Raw genomic sequence first — 25,117 nt, 5'->3', positions numbered from 1 at the left:
CTGGGACATTCTTCTCAACACAGTTGGACCTTCTATTCGATATTGATGGATGATGTTTGCAAAACAACGCAATTTACAAAAAAATCTAACTACTTTTTAGCCATATTACTGGATAGTTGTCTAGAACTGGAAAGGCATGAATCTTCTGCATGTGTTATCCTCAAAACACACAAAATTGAATCATTCTCTAAGACGCTCATTAGTAGGACGTTATAATGAGGGAGAAAAAGTTACTATCATGTGATAAATTAAAGTTACATGCAAATATTTCGTGAATTATTAATTTATTTGTCCATACAAACTCCTCTACGTCCTCATTTGTTTTGTCACACAGCAAGGCTATTTTCCACGGTACATACTGAGTGTAGTGTGTAACACGCAATCAATTTGCGAATAAAGTGGGAAAACATTGACACTATATCTAATTTATTACAGAGAAAACCAGCAAAGCAGAATACACCGATAAAACAAATCATTCGGCTTTCTCGCAGCCTTGCTAATGGAAGGTTAATGAAGGCTTCAATGCCATTATAAATTATTCTTATGAGAAAGCGAAATGGATTAGACATAGCACTAGCTCATGCCAGTTAAGCAACGCTCGCTTTCGATGATACGTCTGAGCAAAACATCCGTGATGCAAACGTGTGTACGTAGGTTCGCAGTTCGCGTGCCCCGTGGTTACGTCTAGCAACTTGAAGTTGTTGTCCTGCATTTTAAAACTTCACAGTGTGTTTACCTGCAATGCCATGCCGTATAAATATTTTTATGTTATCGTATCTGTATTTTAAATTTCATCTGTAGCACAGTTAACTGAAAACACTACCAGACCTGCGATCAATCTGTAACTGTAATGCTGTAGGACAAATGAGCGTAGAATAGTAGGAGAAAGCCACGAATGAAATAGTGAATTTAACTACACGGGCGTTGTGTTTGGGAAGGTCTGTGATCTGTGTCCTGTGAGTGTACGTTAGAGTTTGGTTCCACGAGTGAGCGGATTATTCTACGTCCATTGAATCTTCTGTAGTCTGCTTGGGTGCATTTGAATCTTGTTGATCACCACCCGCCGCCCCTGCGTTGTTATTGCTGGATGGCCCATTCGGTTGCTGATCTGCTGGCGGGGTTGGTGGCTTCGGTTTCGGTCTGTTCAGTACCGAGTTCGTACACGTCGTAAGGGTTTGGGTTTCGTGGCGAATATCGGCAAGCTTCACGGGAGGATCCTGCGTCTTGCGAGCACCGACCAGTTTCGTTCGAGCGTCTTCGTACCATTTTTGTGCCTTTTGAGCAGCCTCGGTAATGTTTAAAATTTCTGTTTCAGACAGATGATCATACTTCGGCTCCTTCGCACGGTACTGCTCGACTGCCTTCAAGGTTTGCTGGATGCTGTATCCCAGTTCAGTAAATGCCCCTTCGTGTCCGCTATACTCTTCGCAACGGTTTCGGACGGGGTTCATTTTGGCGTGAAGTTTTTCCAGCCGCTCCTTGTATACCCCCTTCTCGCACGATTCACCATCCTCGTACAACCAGTTTTCGGTTTCTTCTAGTTCGCGACATATTTCCGATGCTTCCTGCGGTTCGATGTACTGATGCAGTGCCCCATCTTCCTGGATCTTTTCGCGGACCTCATACACCTGCTCTTCGAGGGCATTTTTGGCATCAATGCGCTCTTTCTCTTGGCGGTCATTAGCAATCATTTTCATCTATGTACGAAAACAGAATTAATATGTGCGTTTGTCAAGCAGCATGTACAACCAGTTTTTCATCACAATCTTACCTCTTCTTCGAAAAATTTGTGCAGATCTGCAGACAAAAAGCCATGAACCTTAGATTCAATCGTAAGCTCTACATGCTTAGTTATAATTTTTTTCTTCTTATCCTGCAAGTAAACAAGAATATACCAAATGTAAGTTATTTAAGCACAAACGAAAAACTCTAACTAACAATGATACAGACGTAAACATGATATTTTTCAGATGAATAAACCTGATATCTATAGTTATTGTTTTAAAACGCCGAATTGCTGTCTTTTTCCGATTTCTAAGCCATTAGTAAATCTACTGGCAAACGATTCCAGGTAATGAATCACCTTTCCGCGATTTTATCGAACAAATCAAATGATTTTTTGCAATTTCCAAATATTTCTTTAAAGTAGCCTAAAACTGTCTAATGCCATATGATGGATGGGAAAGTATGTTTACTAATTTTGAACTATGTAATCGCACAACAAAAACAGTAAGGGATAAATAAAGGGTGAAACCACTGGAATATGGAACATACATTTCAGAAAGTGAAGTTGGGCAATAATGTTTACAAAAGTTGTTCCATACTAAATAAATAGCAACTTTTTTCCCAATTATATGATGGTTTCAATAGTATGTGAAGCGTGCTTCTGGAGTTTTGCATCGAACATGTTCCGATTTTCTTATCTCAATTTGTTAACACGAATTATATCAAGGTAGCACATACCGATGTGAACCATCTGGTGACACGTTGCGTCCAACCCTCTCCACTACTTTCGTTGGCTTTTGAGTCTTTTTTAGGTTGCTCATCATCGCTACCCTACAAGAATACGGCAAAATCCCGATAATTGAAGTGAAAGCGAACGATAGCCAGATATGGAGAAAGAGAGAGAGAGAAAAAGAAAAGACAGTAAGAGAGAAAGAGGTTTGGTCAGAAACATTTTGAATCAAAAAAGTCGATACAGGAAAAAAACAAACAGAAGTAATTGGACGCACATTCTCTATTCATTCAGAAACAAATGTGCTGTAAATTTAGACGAATGTGGCTTGTATTCTTGTTAAAGAGTGAGGAGGGTTAAGGCAGCAACAACATCAACATGAGCCAGATTTCGGTGAATACAAAACAAATAACCTGGGGTCGTGCTTTAACGAACCCCACACTTACATCCTGAAAGAGTGATCTTAATAATAATCGCGAAAATAGGGAGGCTAAAAGTTCTATCATATAGCGGGGAATCCTCCCGTTAAAACCTCCAACCTTGACTTAATCGATTGTTCAAGGATTGTGTTGCAGGACTTCATCCTGCTCCAAAATGGCTTATTCATTTCTAGGACCAATTCGTAAAAAAACGCTTCACGAAGTTTTTTTTAGTCGTTGAGTATTCTAATAAAAAAGTAAAAAAGGCAAATGAAATAAGCTTTCCGGTTGCTAGGGTGGAATGTACTTTTCCATTAACCTATTTTTGTTTTTTAGCAGCTTACACCGGTATTACACAAAATGAAGTGTTAAAAAATCAAAACCAGTGATTAATAATGATAAAGCACTAATAACAATTGAAAACAATTTCGTGGATGGATAATCATGTGGTCTTCGTTTAAAATATGTTGGTAGATTCTGACTTACCTCTTGCACATCCATTGGTTCGCCCACTTTGCTCGCATCGTCACCCTCCTGGGGAGACGATGGTTGTTGTCCACTTGCATCTCCAGCCTTCTGTTCGCCATTTGCTCCCGGCGAAGCTGGCTCTTCGCTTTCCTTGCGTTCATATATTGTCGCACTGGCGAGCATTATGATTCCGTTGCCATTGATGCGAACTTTGACCTTTACTTCCTGGGCCTCTCCGTTAGCATCCGGTTTGATGCCTTTTACCTGGTACGAGCCAATAAACGGGTCCGGAAATGGAACACTGTTCGGTTCGTACTTCAATGTGATCGTCATGGCTTCCTTGCGTTGGACAGTCAGCATACGAGCGAACGGTGCGGAATGATACTGTTCGAATACCTTCAACTCATGGGGCCCGTCACTGTCGTCCCAGGAGATCAGCACTGGATAGGCCTGTACATCCGTGCAGGAGAACTCGCGCACCCGCACCGCAGGCGACATGATGGCGCACTGCAGGGCTGCTCCACGGGAAACTGCCTCATCTTGATTAAGCGTCGTGCTCGCCGGTTTTCCAAAAATTTGCTCGATCAAATGCTTAATAGCCGGAATGCGACTACTGCCGCCAACTATTTCCACGGAATGTATATCCTCAAGGGCCAGCTTTGAGTCTGATAACAATTTTCGCATGGTCGACTCAATGCGGGCAAACAGGTGACTGCACATTTCTTCCATGTCTGAACGCTGTAGTGAAGATTGCACATCAATCTCGTTCATGAAACACTCTATGTTTAACGGCAGCTTTGTGCTGTTAGCCGACATGTTCTTCTTCAGCTTTTCAACTTCGGTCAACAAACGTAGAAATGCTCTGTAAGATAAAAATCAATGAATATCGCAACGAAAGCTTCGATAAACACACATTTTTCAACGCCTACCTCTTTTTAGACGATGCGTCAATCTTGTACTTCGTTTGGAACTCCTTGTTAAAATGCATGGCCAGTTTCATATCAAAGTCCCGCCCGCCAACGGAGTCCGAGCAGCTGGCAAGCATTTTCAGCGAACCCTTCTGGAACGCACAGGCCGAAACCTGTAGTGAGGCATGGCCACAGTCCACAAACACTACATTGCGTGGCTTTTCTTCCGGGCCCGGTAGGTCCTGCTTGTAGAATCCATAACTCAGGGCAGTGGCTGTTGTTTCATTCATAAGCCTAAGCACATTTAGCCCACTTATGCTGGCGGCATCGAGCAGCGCCTGACGTTCAGCGTTCGTAAAGAAGGACGGCACCGTAACAACGCAGTCGTTGATCTGTGTCTTCAGCTCCTTCGAAGCGTCCTCCTTTAGCTTAGTGAACAGCATTGCCGTGATCTGCTCCGGTGTGAAGACGTGTTCTTCGTCGAGGTAGTTCACCCGTATACCGATACCACCGTCCGACGTCGCTTCCACCTGGTACGGCAATGAGCGCATTTCTTCCTGCACGTGAGGATCGTTAAATTTGCGTCCTAGAAAACGCTTGAATCCACCGATGGTGTTGTTCATGTTTGTGACTTGTTGATTTTTTGCGGCAACACCAAGCACTCGATTGCGTCCGGCGAACGCAACGAACGATCTAAAAATAGAATGATTGAGACAAGTGAATTTTAGTTTCGAAGTTGCATTTCTGCTGTTCCAGTAAAGAATGAATATATGCGTATGGCGGGTATTGTGTTGGCGAATATTTGCGACATAATAGAATACCCCAAATTTTATCTGATAGCACACTTATCCATAGGTACAATCAATAAATATTATAACTTCTAAATAAAAAACCTCTTGTAAATACTATCGCAAAGTTTAAACATTGTAAAAAACACCCATTATTCTATCCGCAATCATCTGTAACCAAGAGCGAGTTGTTCCGAAGTAAATGGTATACATATATCGCTGTACATGTTATGGTAGTGTGATTCGCTAGGTTCAGCTAACTTGCGTTGACTCAATACAAAACAACCCGCCCCCGAATGACCTTTTACGTTGCAGCATGTTGTCCACTATCTATTATAGACTTGTTTTTACTATAGTTGTTAGAATCACGAATCTACCTATGAATATTTTCATTTTCTATCGAATAAATTAAATTAACTTCAATTTTATTTCGATTAATCCTGTTCAGTATAAACAATCAAAACCAAGCTTCATTTTGAAATAATAGATATATTTAATAGATAATTGCTTTCTCATATTTAATAGACAATTGCAAACAATAAATGATAAATAAAATGAAAGTCAAAACTTCAATGTCAATATGACTCATTCTTGTGATCACTAAGAACATCCGAGGATATCAATCTATAGGCCAAAAAGAAACATTCGTCCAAGCCGACCGGTCGGTCGTTGTACGCTCCAAAAACGGAACGGCCATACAGACTTGTAGAAATGGGAACCACCTCACACCCTGTACTCTGCGTTTGCTAAGGAGCCGCAAATAACTTGCGGGGGTCAGAATCGTGGCATCGCATGGTCGCAGACATCTGCGCGCTTAAAAATATGATCCGTGAGTAATCCCGCGCCAAAATAACGCACACCTTCGCAGTAGTGGAGCGTGCGTCGTTGTCACCCCACCGGCCGCCTTGTTGCACTGTCCTTCTCATCTTCGATTCCAGCTACCACTTGCTCGATTGAGAGGAGGAAAGTGGTCAGACGTCCTTTCTTTTGAAAGCATATGTCACGCTTTGGGACTAACCGGATAAAGAGGTAAACCAGCTGCGAGTTATATTGTGTTTTACATGATTTAAATCGCTAAAGCAAGATGCAAACGCCCACCTGTTTAAAATGCAACAATATTGCGACCTTGAAAACTTACATTACACGCTCAAACAGTGAAAAACTCATACTCAATAGGAAATGATTCTATTAAAAAGATAATTTAAACTGCATTAAGTTAATTATGAATAATAATTCTTAATGAATAATACGATAAATAGCATTTTAATCGGCAGTTATAATAGCGAATCAAAACATTCGGTTAGCGTGATTTATTAGTTTGATAAAATATAACGTATCTGACACTCGGGGCTATGCGCAGCTGTCGAGGCGATTCGAGCCACAGGCGATGGTTGTTGTGTTCCACAATTGGGTATAAAAAACACATCCCATATAAGGACACATCATGTTGCACAGTTGTTGGTTCAACGCCAGATTGATCAACCAAATTGTGGAAGGGAGCATCCCTAACTTGTGAAATCGATCATGTTTGGGGATGTTAACATGAAGATACAATCAAATGTATACGTTTCTCAATGCTTTTTTTCCTCAGGTTTGCCCTAATGCGAGACCTTTGATTAGATCCATGATAGAAAAGATTTTTATGCAGTAATCCAAAACAATCGCTGCTGCTGTTTGAAACGTTCAAACCGAGCTGATCATGAGTTATACCCTTTAAAAAACAATAATGGACAGGATTGGGTGCGTATTTTCAACCGTAAAAGCAAAGAAAACAATTAAAAAATGGTGGAATAGAAAAATAAAACTGTTGGTCGTTCTTAGCTTCGGTTTCATACAGCTAGTATTACCTTTTGAAGAACTCTGGGGTTTTTTTTATAGTGCTGAACTAAATTTGGCCATCTCATGCAAGAGGTCGCTGGGCTTTCTGTGCATTATTTAAATGTATATATCAAAAATATAATTTACTATTCCTGTTCTTATTGTGCAGTCTAATCTGATAACATTCTACCAATGAATTATAGTAATATAACAAAAAAGGCCCTTGCCTTCCAAAATTTGAGCTTTTAATGTTACGCCCAAGCCGATTCAGATCTTTTCAGTACTTCAAAACAGGCGATAATGCCCATTTCCTTAATAAGTTTAATTTTCCTTCCGATCAGCTGGTCGTTGAGCAAGTTTCCGGCTCGCATACTATACCGCGGTAGGAAAAATCGATAATCTCCACAAGAATCTTCTCGAATATTTCTAGGTTATGTTGTGTACAGTGGTCCATGATAGCAGGATCTGACAGAACAACTATCATTGAAAGCGAAAAAGAAAGCCCCCAGAAACTGATGGATTGTTCGAATACCTCTAATGCCCAGATGCCAAGCCAATATTTGGAAAATTTGGTTTACAATTTTATGTAATCGCAACATGACTTGTACGATGAGCGTGCATGCTTCTAAGCACGCGGCTACACATACGTCCCACCATGGTGATGCGATTTTTGTTGAGCGCTTTGATTCGTGGATATACAAAATCATACTTACGGTGTGGCTCGCAAACTGTAGTCATTGGCGATGGTTTCAATGCCGCCAGCTTTGGCTACCGCAACGTAACAGGACTCGTTGCCAAAATCAATTCCAATCACCGACATTTTGGAGCAGTTGCCTTTTGGTAGGAGTATTTACTTGCGAACGTATTGAAACTTCAAGTTGCTCACACAGTCCAGCGCACAAGTAAATTCGATGGAATTTACAACGGCACACAGGCTTCTTTGCACTCAAAACACTGCCAGCTGAACTGATATCAGAACGATAAACTATTATTAGCAGTATCTATCGCAAAACTACACAGAAGAGAACCAGTTTTTACAAGCACAAAGTAATCGCTCGAGTTTTTGCACTACACGATCTTTCCTTTGCCGATACAAAACCGAAACTGTCTAGCAGACAGCTGTCACTTCTCGAACGACATGAACTCGCGAAGGGATGTGACGTTTCGAGATTTTACGAGAAGCTTCTCGAACATACTTTTTACAGTAAAAGAAAGGCTAACTGTACTGAAAAGTATAAATGGATAGAAAAAATGTAATTTTTCCTTTGGAAGTTGTTTTACTACAATGTATTATATATTTTAGTTTTTTTGTATGGAGTTTTGTGTACACTAAAAACTGGACAAATAGTACACTGTACTGAACCATCGATTCTAAAACTTCCCAAACATTAAGTTTAAGTAGTACAGATGTTGTTGAAGATTTGTTTGATCACAATTTTTTAATAAAATCTTAATTTTACATTTTAAATTCAGGTTTAGTTACACAAACAAAACAAGCATGTACACATTCTACACTGCTTGACATAAAAACAATACATTTTTTGAAAATTTGAACATAGACTAATAAACGAGTGGTGCAGGTTTCCCGCTTCAGACTAATTTGTTCAATGAGAAATGCATTTCAATTATAACCGCATTACCGCCCACAGTTAGGGCTTCAGGGGCACAGATTGCCATAATCATGGCACATCTTCCCGTGTGCCGAGGCAAACATTGTAACTCGGGGTCCACACTGCAGCGCGACGTCCCGTTTTAAAAGTAGCCCAGTTTCGGCAGAACAATCGCGCAAGCCAAGCGCGACAGAGGTAGGGGCGTATGTGGAAATATGTATCAAATTGGGGCGCAAACTCGGCTAAATTTTTTTGTTGAATTCTGAGGTAGTAATGCATGATATTTGTTTAGCTACGTATTTCATGCACCCTGTGTGAGGTTGGCGCTTCTACATTTGAAATTCACTAAGAAAACAAACTTAAACAGACAACGACTTTATTTTGCTCCACCGTAGAAGGTATATATTTCTCCGTCTTCTCCTACTTGTTCCTTGTATCTCGGGGTCCACACTACAGCGCGACGTCCCGTTTCAAAAGTAGCCCAGTTTCGGCAGAACAATCGCGCAAGCCAAGCGCGACAGAGGTAGGGGAGCATGTGGAAATATGTATCACATTGGGGCGCAAACTCGGCTAACATTTTTTGTTGAATTTTGAGGTAGTAATGCATGATATTTGTTTAGCTACGTATTTTATGCACCCTGAGTGAGTTTGGCGCTTCTACATTTGAAATTCAATGAGAAAACAAACTTAAACAGACAACGACGAAATTTTGGCCCGCCGTAGGAGGTATATATTTCTCGGTCATCTCCTACTTGTTTTAGAGCAGTTTGTTTACGTTTCGGAACCCGAAAAAACTTTGGTAAAAATATAAATTAAAACGGAGTTTCATAACTGAATTACATTTGTGAAAGCTAGAAATAAGTAGTACAACGAAAAATCCGATGTTTCGTGGAGAATATTGCTCATTTTGTTCGCGTTTGTGTTTCGGTTTGTTTATGTTTTGTCCAGCTGTCGGCTTGTTTTCGTTTCGAATTGACATTTGACAAGGGCTAGCGCGACGTCGCGTTTTTCGCTGTTTCTACACTAGCGCGATTTGTGCGACATTTTTTTTGTATGGAGTTCTGCCGCCTGTCAGGCGACGTCGCGTTTTGTGACGGGACGTCGCGCTGTAGTGTGGACCCCGAGTATTAATTAAAACTGAGTTTGATAACTGAATTACATTTGTGAAGGCTAGAAATAAGTAGTACAATGAAAAATCCGATTTTTCGTGAAGAATATTGCTCGTTTTGTACGCGTTTGTGTTTCGACTTGTTTACGTTTTGTCCAGCTGTCGGTTTGTTTACGTTTCGAATTGACATTTGACAAGAGCTAGCGAGACGTCGCGTTTTTCGCTGTTTCTACACTAGCTTCGTCTAGCGCGATTTGTGCGACATTTTTGTATATGGAGTTCAGCCGCCTGTCAGGCGACGTCGTGTTTCGTGACGGGACGTCGCGCTGTAGTGTGGACCCCGACGAAGACGTCGCGAACTTGTACGCGCGAACAGTTTGACAACCATGCATTGCCTAATACCTTTATTAGACGAGGATTTTTTCTGTCCTATTTTTCCAGACTTTTACTGTCGAAGTAGGCTCTGGCAGGGCGTTTGACATAAAAATGATATCCGCCCGTGTAATAACGAAAAGTTCCACAAAATATGTTTTGCAGTTACTTGATCATTTTCTCGTTTGAATTTAGCGTATTGTTCATCCTAGATTAATGAACAAAATCTGTTGCAAACAACAGAGCAAAAAGTCAACAAATCGCCACATTGACATATAAATTCCAGTCGAAAGAAAATCGGAACCGGTCATATCCCATTCCGATTTTGAGGAAGTATTGTATCTGTCAAACGCGTTTGACAGAAAACTTCTGGAAAAATATGACAGATACATTCCTCGTCTAATAAGGGTACAGTCTGTTCTCGAGTTACGCGGTTCTCGACTTACGCGGATTCGGAGATACGCGGTTTTCAAAATTTGACAGTAGATTGGGTTTATTACATCGATTTAAATTCCTGAGATGTACAACCACACGAAAAAATGTGTAAATTACACATTTGCATAACTTACGCTTTTAATTTCGTTTGTTGCAATTTATGTAGTTTGAATACGCTTGCATTGCATTCATATTAATGGACAAAGAAAAATTTTGAATATTCGATGATACATGTACACAATAGCTCGATCTCTTAACTCCTAATATAAACTATGTGTCAAGCAATATTCGAGATACGCGGAAATTCGAGATACGCGGATTTCTGTGGAACGCAAAAACCGCGTAACTCGGGAACAGACTGTATACGGAAGATATCCTCTTACTCGGGGTCCACACTACAGCGCGACGTCGCCTGACAGGCGCTGAACTCCATGCAAAAACAATGTAGCGCGATTCGCGTGACATCGCGCAAAGTTTTTTTTATATGGAGTTCAGCTCCTGTCAGGCGACGTCGCGCTGTAGTGTGGACCCCGAGTTACACGCTTTCCAGACTGCACCGTCGCGTAACGCGACGTCGCCTGACAGGCGCTGAACTCCATGCAAAAAAAACCTAGCGCGATTAGCGCGACATCGCGCAAGTTTTTTTTTATATAGAGTTCAGCTGCTGTCAGGCGATGTCGCGCTGTAGTGTGGACCCCAAGTTATTAGTGATGTGCGCTCTGAGTGCGAATGAATGAGTGATTCGAATCTTAATATTGAATGAACCATTTAAATCCTAATATATAGTTTTTGTGACTCCCTTTGATTTGAATCCTTAACTGGGATTCGAATCCCAAAAGAATGAACGAGTTGGTAAAAGAGTCGCTAGTCGCCATAGAGATTCGAATCCCAAGTTGTGATTCGAATCCCAGTTTGGGATCACTACATGGGCGACTATAGTCTATAGTGACTCTTTTACCAACTCGTTCATTCTTTTGGGTTTCGAATCCCATATAGTGATTCCCAAAATGGGATTCGAATCACAACTTGGGATTCGAAACACAACTTGGGATTCGAATCACAACTTGGGATTAGAATCGCAATGGCGACTAGTGACTCTTTTACCCACCCGTTCATTCTTTTGGGATTCGAATCCCAGTTAAGATTTCAAATCATCTCGAAGGTTAATAAATTATTTTTCACGTTTTAAATCACAAAAGAGTGACTTAAAGATTCGAATCATCGTTATGATTATTCACTCTGATTCAAATCTCTAAAAAGAGTTGTTATTCTCATCACTACAAGTTATATCTTCCTTTCCTTTCCTTAACATAGGCAATGCATGGTAGTCAAATTGTTCGCGCGTACAAGTTCGCGACGTCTACCTCGGGGTCCACACTACAGCGTGACGTCGCCGGACAGGAGGTGAACTCCATATAAAAAAAATTTGCGCGATGTTGCGCGAATCGCGCTAGATTTTTTTTGCATGGAGTTCAGCGCCTGTCAGGCGACGTCGCGTTACGCGACGGTGCAGTCTGGAAAGCGTGTACGGCTTGCTTAAGGCTCATATAAGGTTTTAATTAAAATAAACATCAACCCGCTTATGTTTGCAGCAGCGACCGCTACTGTAACCCAATGACAGCGGCATGTGTCAAGATGTATTCATAAAAAATAATAGACCAGGGTTTATACAACAAGGGAAAATCGATGAAATATCAACGTATTTAAATATGCCGTTATTGTAACTGTTACATTAAAACTTAGCTCTCAATTAAAAAAGAGAACACACAACTATTTACCCAACCCCGTCTTCACCGAGCATCGCCGGGGTGTTTAGCTAGTTTTAAATAAAAATCATATCTTCTGGTCATTCTGTTGCACATGTTGCACGAAAGATAGGTACTGCTTAAAACAGGTAATTCAGACATAACTTTTTAGTTCTTCAACCGATTTCCACAAATGACCCTTCAAACGAATGGTCTATTCAAGACGTGCAAATTTTTCGAAGGTAAAATGTTAACATCGTTTCTTGTTTTTGAGAAAAAAAAACTTGTTTGGGAACGGGTTCTCCCGAAGGGTAAAAAGGTAAACCAATCTTGATTTGCAATTTAGGTTAAAAAAAGTCAATTCTCGCAAAACTTTTTAGTAAACCGATTTCCATAAATTACCCCTCAAACGGATGATCTATTCAAGACATGTAATTTTGTCTCAAATTTGTTATTACGTTTTGGCCGTCTTTTCTTGTTTCTAGTAGTCACTATCAAAGACGATTTAGCATCAGCAGCATTTGATTAGTGACTGAAAGAAAAAATAGTATCTACGACATTTTTTGCACCATGACCCAAAGAATATCTAATGCAGAGTTCAGAATAGACCACGTTTAACTTCATTAATGATTCGAGTTGTTTTCTCTGCCAAGAAAGAAAAACGGCAAACACATCTTCTTCTCTTCTTCTCTTCTCTATCTCTTCTTCTCTATATCTATAAAAATGGATGTTTGTATGTTCGTGAACTCAAAATCGGCTGAACCTATCTTGATGACGTCTTAGTATGGTTTGTTCCTTTTTACCCAAGAAAGGTTTAGGAAAAAAGAGAACGTCAAAATTCCCAAGGAAAAGCCGTAAAATTCTAAAATTCGGTAAAAATGGCTTTTTTTATATTAACAACTAAAATTTACCTTCTCTAACGAAAACTAAAAAACCGTTGAGCTCATCTCTACAAAGTTTTCTGATGATTTGTTTCTTTTATCCCAATAAAAACAATGAAAAGTTAGAAAATTCCCCAGGAAAAGCCAGAAAACCAGAAAACTCGATGAAGGATTTTTTCCATACAAAAATGGAAAATTAAAAAAATGAGTGTTTGTTTTTAACGCTGAAACTCGAAATCGGCTGTGCCAATCTTAATGATGTAATCGGTATTTGTTCGTTTTTATTCATTGAAGGTTCGAAGAAAAGAAAACTTTTAAATTCCCTAAGGAAAAGTCGGAAAATTTCCCATACAATCAAATCAAATATACGATTTATAACTAAAACTAAGAAACCGCTTGACCAACCGTAACAAAGTTTTGGGATGATTTTTTCTTCCTTACCCAGCGATTAAAATTCACCGAGTCCGAATTCACAGATAATCGAATTATTTCATCTCGGTTAATCAACAAGCGATCGCCTAGATCACGTGTATTTGGTTTTGATAGGTGTTGAATTTATTTTGTTGAGTGGCAAAAAAGAGCTTTGTTGCACGTACACATTTTTCTATGGAAGGTGAACAAGATTCATTCCGAAGGCGAACATTTTTGATCCAATGGTGCATTGAGCCTGCGGACTTTACAATCCCACTTCGTTAGTATGTTTTGTCCAATGAATTTACTAAAAGCTCCGCTAAGAACTAAGAAACCGCTTGACCAACCGTAACAAAGTTTTGGGATGATTTTTTCTTCCTTACCCAGCGATTAAAATTCACCGAGTCCGAATTCACAGATAATCGAATTATTTCATCTCGGTTAATCAACAAGCGATCGCCTAGATCACGTGTATTTGGTTTTGATAGGTGTTGAATTTATTTTGTTGAGTGGCAAAAAAGAGCTTTGTTGCACGTACACATTTTTCTATGGAAGGTGAACAAGATTCATTCCGAAGGCGAACATTTTTGATCCAATGGTGCATTGAGCCTGCGGACTTTACAATCCCACTTCGTTAGTATGTTTTGTCCAATGAATTTACTAAAAGCTCTCCATGTGCATTACTTTCGAAAACACCAACTTCATATCATATTGGCCTTTATTGTGTAACGCATGCTAAACACATATGAATATTAAGTATTTAAGTTCGGGGAAATCTATCAAACAAGCTTGCAAGTACATCGCCGGAAGGAATATGGGGGTTTTGGTATTGAAGGAGATGAAATAAGTACCAAATGAGCCGATACGTTGTTGTGCTTTCCACAGGTTTTGTTTTTTATTTCAATATTTAGTTTATTTGAAGAATGGTTACGGAATTCACCAAGAAGTCTTGAGTCAGGAGTACAGCAAGCAAAAAAAAAAAAAACATAAGATACATGATTCCAACTTGCAGCAGCGACTGGATCATTGCTCTCATATCAATTGATTAATCGTATTGAAAATAAAAACTTTACTGTAATTTTAGAATTATAAATATTGGACGAGGCGAAGTTCGTTGGGTCAGCTTGTTAAAATATTTAGTAGAAGGCTGTAAAATTTCGACAGATAAGTGTAACCCCCTTTTAATAATAAATATTGCTTTATAAAAACTGTTGCACGCACGATGACGTTAAATTTTAAAATAATTAAATAAAGAGGTATGGTAATCGTATGATTCTGGGAACGAAACGTAGGATACTGTTCAAAAATACTAGCCAAGGAAGGCAATAATAATTCCTGATTGACAGAAATTTAAATTTTTGCTGCTATCACGTAGTTCTAGCAAGAGTCCCAGCAATCTGTCGTAGAAAAACTAGCTGTAACTACATGACAACTGAAAAAAATTTGAATTTTTGTCAACCGGGTTGGTTGAATAGTGAGACGGGGATCTGCTAAAGATCAGCGATAATGTGACTATTTGAAATTAAATTTATGTAAAAAATATGTTGATTATTATACTGAAAAGTCTATTATTCATGTTTTAAAGCTATCAATAATAAATAAGAAAGAAAGTTGCAACCAAACATTGCAGTCTGTTGGTTTCCGACTGCAGCACGATTGATAAGATCGATCAATTCAAAAAATTTGTAATTCAGTCGTGCGTTGAATTGCAAGCATCCGTTTAAAAATATTCACAGAATGGTCAGCCAAATCAGAATTACGACAGGCTTTGATTAATAGTACGAAAAGTGATATCTCCATATTTTTTTTCTGAGACAGAGGATGGTAGACAGCCACACCTTGGGGACCCTGGTAGAAACAAAGAAAAAAGAAACTATTTTCGCGCGATTGGCGTTGTCTTCATGCAAAATAAGCAAGGTCAAAATGAACAAACAAAAGAGCTCTATCAGTATCTTGATGATCAATCTTTCCAAGAGTCACAATACAGGTAAAAATATGATGCACACTTAAGGCTCATTCTGCATGTTAAAATCGAAATACGAGCCAATAAGTCATTTCTGTCACTAAATTTGTATTCATCGTAAATTGTTTTTAATTTAAATTAGCTCCGTGAGTCTTGTATTTTTACTATACAATAAATTTGAATTTTCAATTAACGTGTCACATTACATATATTGGTACTCAGATTTATTTAATTTAATTTGAAGTAGAAAAAATGTTCCATTTAGTACTTCCGAGACTTTTTTTTATTCTAACTTACACTGATGAGTCTCGATGTAGGAACACCTTTTAAGCAATTTGGTTGCTGTAAACTTTGGAGCATATTGTCATTGGTTCCTGTAAACTTTGGAGCATACTGTCTAACCAACATTTTTGGTTTTTAATTGTATTAGGCTTTTTACGAGATACTGATATATGAAATTACAAGTTCTTGTGTGCATTAAAAACCGTGTACATAAACAAACTAGGTTAAATAAAAAAAATGAAGTAATGATACATGAGCTAATTTTTTTAAATCATGTTCCCACCGTTTCCAGACTTTTTGAGACCATCACAATCCGTTAGTGCAACGATTTGATTTAAAAAATGATTGAAATAGATCCGACGTGTGAGGGTTTGCAATTGCTAACTTAAGAAACTTTGGGAGGGTTATCAGTTTTCGTGGTAACCAAAACTGATAGCCCTCCCAAAGTTGCCCTTCTGATCTTCGCAACCACCTTCAACGACGATCATAACGGTCGAAAATATGGTCATCTTATGCCAAATAAATTATCACAAGGGTTTCTAAAATGTTTCGCTTATTGTTGCGATCTTCTGGCTCAACGGAACGGAACAATATAACCTCTCCGCCTTCTGCCTTTCGATTCAGCATCTGATGGCTTTCATAGAAAGTGCAGGGTTACTACAAACTCCAAATTTTAATCGTGCTATGTTGGTAACTCTAGTAGTCTTATTGAATTTATTAGTCAGTCTGTCTTGAACGGGCAATTATCTTGCGACAAAACTATCTAATGCTATGGTAGAGTTGCAGGCGCTTATGTTATTTCTTATTTCCTTCACGTAGTCTGTTTGTAGATTTGGCGGCCGAGGACACAATAATATCAATAAAAATTCAAATTTGCTTATGCCACACACCGTGGACTTGATGTCATTTGATGGAAAGGAAATGACTGAGATACTCTGTGCTAGCTTATATGCATCGACCGGCCGGCGAGACACGTGAGAAGAACCACCTTTATATTGTTGTTTTGCCGGCGTTGTTTAAATTGATTACATTGGTTTAATATATTAAATTCGGAAGTTCTCCAACCAACAAACAAATGCATGTTCTATAGTATAGTTTGACTAGATTGTAATGAGTTAGTTAAATAATTGGTTGATCTTTTAACGTGTTAACGAAGAAGTCTAGTCTTATGAAGCACTTCTGTAATATCGTGGCGTGTTTTACGGTTACCAATTTCCGTATTTTAACTACCCGTTTACCCTTAATTACATTCCTACAGGCCCTCGTCGCTATTAACTTCACATTCCGCTTCAAGATCATATTATATTCTAATTTATCTAATTGAAAATACACTGATGATAGCAATCATGAACAAAACGAAAATTGAAAGGATCGTAGAGAAAACGGGCGTAGTAATGCATTACCATAGAATGGCTACTTACTTTATATTCGATATAGATGCAAATTTGATTGATGTGCAATATCCATCCGCCACGATACCAAAACGTACGAAAAATAAATCAAACAGAATTGCAACATAGTTGTGCGGAAATCAAGCCAAGAGTTTTGATGGTTTCTCCATCATCACGAAGATCTCAGGTAGCGGAAGAGACCATCGAAATGGTGTAACGTAACGGATTGCTTCAGGTAGTTATTCGATTGTGTTTCATTCACAAATTGATCCAATTCGAACAGAAGTACATGTGAGTTTGTGTGAATTTAAGAAAAATTCAATTCACACAAACTCAATCTTCACGGTCAGTGTATGAAAAAATAAACATTGTAAAACCATAAAACAGTCTTCTTAAACCGATAGACTCACAAAAACTTGTAAAATTTCCACTCATCAAACAATGAAATTAGATTGATTGCATTTAAATTCATTTTAAAGATATGTAAAGGGTCAAATGTTCCACAAATGTATTAAAGTATAGACATATTGTAGAGGAATGATTACTGAAGTTGTTGAGTAGTTTTGAGCAAACATTTATTTGCTATTCTTTTTGTAAATTCTGCAATGAAACAAAAATCCACAAATTATGAAATGACGAGTGTCATATAAAGAGCATCGATTTGGAAAGAACCAAATTTATTAAAAACAGTTTTTTTACAAATTGTTCTTTACGATAATTTGAATATGGGTTTGAAAGAATTATACACACAAAGGAGGTTATAAAAAACTTAACAATTGGGAGTTTTTAACTGTGACAGTCAACCTTCTTTAGGTAATGCATGGATCTGTTCGATGTATCGTACCGTGGAATCGGTTTAGCAATAACGGTTTTGACAGTATCGTGTGTTCTGTATTCTGTATACAATGTTGTATAATGGAGGTCGTTCAGTATGATGCACTTATACTAGCAGGACAACCGATATCCCATGTTGATGATTATTACGTGTTCAACTCTTTGCTTTTAATGTACGAACTATCGAAATGCAATATTATTCATTGACAAGCTGACCCAACGAACTTCGCCTCGTCCAATATTAATAATTCTAAAATTCTAGTAAAGTTTTTATTTTCAATGCGATTAATCAATTCATATGAGAGCAATGATCCAGTTAGAGCCATTGGCATCAAGCAATAATCTCGGAATAGAAAAGCTGCTGCAAGTTGGAATCGTGTATCTTATGTTTTTTTTTGCTTGCTGTACTCCTGACTTAAGAGTTCTTGGTGAATTCCTTAACCATTCTTCAAATAAACTAAACATTGAAATAAAAATCAAAACCTGTGGAATGCACAACAACTTATCGGCTCATTTAATACTTATTTCATCTCCTTCAATACCAAAACCCCCATATTCCTTCCGGCGATGTACTTGCAAACTTGTTTGATAGATTTCCCTGAACTTAAATACTTAATATTCATATGTGTTTAGCATGCGTTACACAATAAAGGCCAATATGATATGAAGTTGGTGTTTTCGAAAATAATGCACATGGAGAGCTTTTAGAAAATTCATTGGACAAAACATACTAACGAAGTGGGATTGTAAAGTCCGCAGGCTCAATGCACCATTGGATCAAAAATGTTCGCCTTCGGAAGGAATCTTGTTCACCAAATACACGTGATCTGGGCGATCGCTTGTTGATTAACCGAGATGAAATAATTCGATTATCTGTGAATTCGGACTCGGTGAATTTTAAACGCTGGGTAAGGAAGAAAAAATCATCCCAAAACTTTAGTTTTAGTTATAAATCGTATATTTGATTTGATTGTATGGGAAATTTTCCGACTTTTCCTTAGGGATTTAAAAAATTAAATTTAAAAATTTTCTTTTCTTTGAACCTTCCATGAATAAAAACGAACAAATACCGATTACATCATCAAGATTGGCACAGCCGATTTCGAGTTTCAGCGTTAAAAACAAACACTCATTTTTTTAAGTTTCCATTTTTGTATGAAAAAAATCCTTCATCGAGTTTTCTGGTTTTCTGGATTTTCCTGGGGAATTTTCTAACTTTTCATTGTTTTTATTGGGATAAAAGAAACAAATCATCAGAAAACTTTGTAGAGATGAGCTCAACCGTTTTTTAGTTTTCGTTAGAGAAGGTAAATTTTAGTTGTTAATATAAAAAAAGCCATTTTTACCGAATTTTAGAATTTTACGGCTTTTCCTTGGGAATTTTGACGTTCTCTTTTTTCCTAAACCTTTCTTGGGTAAAAAGGAACAAACCATACGAAGACGTCATCAAGATTGGTTCACCCGATTTTGAGTTCACGAACATACAAACATCCATTTTTATAGATATAGAAGTTTGCTTGCGGTGTTTTTCACTGTAAACTAATCGTATATCTATACAAGCATGTGGAAAAAGCGGTAGTTGGTGATTTCGATGGCGATTAGGAACAGATTTTGAAGTTTCAATGTTCACTGTGTTTGGACACGAGCCAAATTACTTAAAATTTTCATATTGGTTCCAACATCAACCTGTTGGTATATCTTAAATTGAACATAGAAGGAATGGAGCAAAACCCCGTTGTCAGAAAAATCAATATCAAGCGTTTGTCCTCTATACTATCTGGTATATTTTATTTTTTTAATAAAACACGTTTTACCAGGCATTGGATCCATTTTTCGGCTGTATGTTTTATTACATTCTCGATCAAACTGACATACTTTAGTTTAATGATTGAAAGTCGTAATCATTTTTTTACATCGTAGAGAATGTGTATGAATCGCCAGATTGGGAACATGTGCGCGCCTTATTTACATTTCTCTCAACGACTCTTTGCTGTTCCCAAACGAAGAGAAATGACACCGCAAAGGATTGTAAATGTAACAATAAAAGCCAGGCTAAAAATTGTGAAAAATGAGTTGATATTATTTATACGACCTTAGCATAAAACGTATGTTTGAAGAAGGTGATTTTACCTAGTTCTTTTTCAGATGTTCATGTTTGAAATATTGATTCGTAGTTTGCAAGTTTTAATGCTACGTAACATTGAAATTTTATGAACGCCGTAACATCTGAAATCTTCTTACAAAATAAATGTTGAAGAGCCCGGTTATTTATAAAATAATTACATTTAAATAAAACTGTTGCGTTAAAAAAAACTATGTGCATATTAGATATTCATCCCATAAACGAACCTCATATTTAATTTAAGTTTGTGTAGGATGGTGAGTTGCTGATTTTAAGTCCTTTGAATCGAATCTGCCATCAATGATTGTTTGATGTTTTAAATAACGTTTCATATACCGTCCGTGGAATACGGAGCTTTAAACAATCAAATGCAGCAATGGAAAAGTAGCAATGTAAGCAATCAACACCATTCAGCTGGCTTTCCACCCGACTTGAAAACAGCTCATTTGGAAAAAGGGACGAGCTGAGCCGTACATTTTCCGTCCCGTATTGCTGCTAAAGCAGGGGTTGGGAAAGTCCGGCCCGGGGGCCAAATCTGGAACGCCAACTGATTTCATCCGGCCCGTAAGAAAATTTTAGTGCTTCATACAAAACATCCAACTAAAAATTCATCCAACTTTAATTTCTTCACAAAACTGAAGGTTAAAATTGTTGAACGAGGTATTCCTGTAAAAAAATCAAAATTTAACGAAAATATATTGTCTTTTATCACTTTTTATATAACTTTACTATTTAAAATGTTAACACTCCAATCAAAAGGGTACTACTTTGAAAACATTGAATCATCGTTTAAGGCATCCGGCCCGCGCTTTCAGTTTCGTTTTAATCATCTGGTCCTTTTAGGAAATGTATGCCGACCCCTGTGCTAGAGCATAAGGATCGTTATGCTTCACTTCCCATGTTCTCACCCGCACGTCCAAACTGGCTCTGGCAGCCGCCCTTGTCGCCCGCGCCGGTTATCGGAAGTGCTACCAGAAGGCATCTGTGCGTAACGCTGCTTTGGCACAACATTAACGCTAGGATGATAAACGAATCCTTGGGTAATTTGCACCCCGATATATGAGAAAAGGCGCAGTTTGGAAAACAAATAACGACAAGACACGTATCATCTCTATCTTCATTACAATCATTACACAGTATAGGCTACTTAGGCTCGAAAAAGGGACCTTGAGGAGCTTCACTTTCACTTTGTTTCTACTGCCAAACATGTGTTGTTCACACACAGTTCATAAAAGGATACAATTACATTGGCAAAGCATTTGTCAGCATAGCAGCCTAGGACGGTCGGTAGCACGGATGGCTTTTCTCGAGGGATTTTCCCGGAGATGAAACCTCCGGCTGGTTTGTTAACAATTTATAAATCATGAAATCGTCTGGTGGCAAGGTGTATATTGAATGCTAACGTTGACGAAAGAAACTAAATGAAACAGCAGACGAACGAAGCAAAGAATATTTTATTACTAAGGTTTTCGTTTGTAACACAGTGCACACTAGCCACAAGGGAGATCTATCTGCTATGTTCCCGTGCAGCTGTCTCATGTGTTTTCCTATGTACATGTGCTCCCAATAATTTACAATTGAAACTGAACACAATTAATTCAATTGCTTTGCATGAGGTGCAATTGATTTTGTGAAATTAATCAATAATTATACGACCTTCAATGCGTTTTTTTGGAATCAGCTATGCAGCACGAACATTTTACTTTGAACATTTTAACTCCAGAAGCTATTTATGTCCTGGAAATCGACGTCCTCTCCAACTTGATCTTTTTTGCTCTTGCCCAAACTAGGTCCGAAATGCCTCATTTCAACTGTATAAAATGATGTATTATACATTATTTGATATATGTAGTTTAAATGAGGCTTTCAAATACCTCTTGAACAATAGATTATCTTCTTTAGATAATCAGTTAGAAAGAGTCAAATCAACTTGTACCAAATCTACGAAATGCAGTGCTCTGTGTCTATGATAAATTATCGTTCATAAGACGTTTTGCAGAATGATAAAAGTAAAATAACCAACCGACGTGGTTGTGGTAAGGTAAAAGTGTAGTTGTAGTTTGGGTTTGTAAATTAACATTTTATCAACTCGTAAACTTTACTTGGTCCTACGAAAATATTTTTGTCGTATGTCACAGAAACCAACCAAGTGCTTAGGTCTCTAACTGCTTCGTGAACTGCAAACGGTGCCAAAAAGGAATGATGAAAGGCAATGTTTCCCTTGAAGAGTAAGAATATTTAAAACAAACAGATTGTATGTGTGAGACATAAGATGCAGCGGTGTCCTATGTCCTGCCTTTCGGGGAAGAAATGTTGGGAAAAGTGCGTATCTTTCGATACAACGGGTTGAAACCGGACCGCGTACAAAGTCATTGCAACCGGTAAGTTCCGGTAGGAAGGAAGGGAATAGAAAATTGATCCTTTTTCGGCACGTGGCCAACACTGCAATGATCGTACCATTCAGTGCAAGACAGATGTTGCGCAAAGGGCTTCCTTCTTCGGTAAACTGCTGCTAGATTAATTTATTATATGGGAAAGAAACTTCAATTCTTTTCTATTAATAATATTGTTCTGCTTCTGCCATTCACTTTTGACATTGAGACTACTGAAGTCCACCATTAAAGATCGAATTTCACCACACGTTGATAAGGCATCCTTTTATTTCTATTATTAACTTCATCAGCTCGTAACATGTGTGTAGTTAGTACGTATTCCAACGAAGTTTTTAACGATTCATGAATATTATCGTTTAATTAGCTATACGCACAAACGATAAATGGGGATTGAAAAACTGCCTTATACATTTTCAAACTATTTCCCCTCCAAAAATTGATTAGGAGCAGTTTTGAGCATAGCTGTTATGGTACAGTTCTGTAGGCGAAAACCGTCTCCACATTCATTAACACTTACACTGAACGTTGCACAATTTGAAAACGTGCTGAACCTTTGACCGAAACGGTAACTCTATCCATCACAGGCGCACATACGTCCGGTCATCGCTTTCGAGGATTAATTTTATTTTTGTCTCCGGATATTTAGTCGTGCGAATCGGCTGTTTGCTGAATGGCTGAAATTGGTACCTGATCGTACTTAGTTTGCTCAATGATGTGTGAAATCGTCCAAATAAAAAAAAATACCGCAGTTGGCGCTTCGATATCGAGTATCGGCGGAAGGCCAAGCGAATGAGGATTCTTCAAAATTGCAAAAGTATGCACCATTTGGTATCGGAGTAGTTTCTTGCATAATAATATTTATTTGGTTGGCTGACCTGTTAAAAGCTGATTCCGGTTTTGCGGTTTCCAATTGCAATTTGAATTAACTTCGAAAGAATCAAAATTGCGAGGGTTGTAGATTTTTTGGGTTGCCGTCCATGTTTGGTATACGCGATCGTGCAGCATATATGGGCAGAAATGATTTAAGTATTGGAGAGGTTTCTCTGGGATTGTAGTGTATAACAAGTATCGCAAGATATATCTCCATGTTTCTCTCAGTTAAATTAAATATAAAAAGCTCCATAATTCTTAGTTTCAATTATCTACGATTCAATTATCATAAAAATTAAAATAACAGACCAACACAATTTATCACCTCATTTACACTACCGCAACTAAACCGAGTTGGAGAATAAAGCGATAGTAACCGGAAAACTTGTGTACATTCAGGATGGGTTACAACGATCGAGTAAATTGGGGATAGAATATGCTCGATTTTCTAGTGAAACACTATTGTCTAGGGAGCGTTTTACGGGGAAAACGCCTGGAAACTGTCTTGTTGATTAGTCATAGTATAAGCTACCGTCCCAAGGGAAAATATACAGACGCCAAGGGGAAAGTCATACAAAGTTTCCATCAAATACTTTGATACAACATACGGCACATGCAGAGCCACTCACTTGACAACGTAGTTCATCATCAATGCGAGTAATACGAGAACTATTCAATTCCCAGTCTTAACAGTGAAATTTGATAATACATTGAGACATTTTACTTCCCTTGACTACGAGGGCGTATACGCTAGCATCTTATTCAGTTACCAATGATTTCATCGTAACTGTGATCGCAATAAAAACGAGAGACCGGCCTCCGTTTCCCTCAAATTATTTTAAGTGGATGGAAACGAGTCGACAGTTGTCCTGAGTAAATGTGAGAAAGCAATTGCATAAAGATTGCCCTTGAACGTGTTTTCATTTCTTATTGGGGACAGACAGGGCAAGTGAATCGGAAATGATTTGGATACGTATTTTACAATATTCTAGTTATCATCAATGATACTTGGTAGCGTCGACGATGTTTTCCTCACTGTGAGTTTAGATACGCACTAGGAATGGTCATATTATAAAAAGTTAGCTTATGGTCAAGTGTTGGAATATCGATCTGATCTAAACACAATTTTAAAAAGAAAGCTAAGCTGATGAGAAAAACGCATTTATTCACACATTGATTTGTCTTTATAAGTTTGTGAAACGAAGTATCATTGTTTAAATAGAAAAAAGAAATTACTGAATACAGAATCAACAAAAAACTAGCATAATCATGCAAACTGTGCATTGTGCGATGTGTTCATATTCATTTGGTCTTACATCCACTCATATTGTGGAAAATGATCAAATGTAACAGACAGCGTGATACCGATTGTTATAATATGCATAAAATATCGCATGGAGGACATACTTTAATTGCACAAATATTACAAAAAAACTTTCTTCGTAGACAAAAGTTTAGCCCATTGATGGTACAAACCGATTCGCCGCGCATAAAACATATTGAATTTTTATTTGTCCAGGACGAAATGAACGATATATGATAATAAATTAGTCTTTGCTAGTATAATGTTATTATTTGGTTCTGCTATGGAAAATTTGCCAACGAACACAACATTAACACAATAAACAAAAACTCTAGTATACACTACCATACACTCCGCTAGGAGAAAAACCTAACATTAAAAAAAGTCATTGAACCCCCGAAACTCACAAATATATCATTTACATAGACCGATATGGATATTTTACGTACTAGACCTAGTGACCCCGTATGAAGCCAATTGATGATGAATAAGTTAAAGTTGATAGCATTTAGTGTTCTATCATATTCATTTGGCCGCGTCG

The 25,117-nt window shown here is 38.1% G+C and overlaps 1 protein-coding gene across 4 annotated transcripts; it reads right to left on the bottom strand.

Moving 5' to 3' along the window:
• Nucleotides 1-396: 396 nt before the first annotated feature.
• LOC131287631 (heat shock protein 105 kDa) lies at nt 397-7,944 on the bottom strand. 4 transcript variants are annotated; one of them, XM_058316694.1, is made up of 6 exons: nt 7,570-7,944; nt 4,272-4,943; nt 3,361-4,204; nt 2,464-2,556; nt 1,772-1,873; nt 397-1,697 (listed from the first exon to the last, which is right to left on the bottom strand). In XM_058316694.1, the coding sequence occupies exons 1-6, from the start codon at nt 7,674-7,676 to the stop codon at nt 996-998; spliced, it is 2,520 nt and encodes an 839-aa protein (XP_058172677.1). In that variant the 5' UTR covers nt 7,677-7,944; the 3' UTR covers nt 397-995. The 4 variants fall into 4 exon arrangements, with proteins under 4 accessions (XP_058172677.1, XP_058172678.1, XP_058172679.1 ...); XM_058316695.1 differs by lacking the exon at nt 2,464-2,556; XM_058316696.1 differs by lacking the exon at nt 2,464-2,556 and having other exon boundaries at nt 3,370-4,204.
• Nucleotides 7,945-25,117: the final 17,173 nt, after the last annotated feature.

Source organism: Anopheles ziemanni, chromosome 3 (genome assembly GCF_943734765.1).
Source record: "Anopheles ziemanni chromosome 3, idAnoZiCoDA_A2_x.2, whole genome shotgun sequence".
NCBI lineage: Eukaryota > Metazoa > Arthropoda > Insecta > Diptera > Culicidae > Anopheles > Anopheles ziemanni.
Note: the sequence above shows the minus strand (reverse complement) of the source record. Positions and strands in the feature narration are given on the sequence as shown.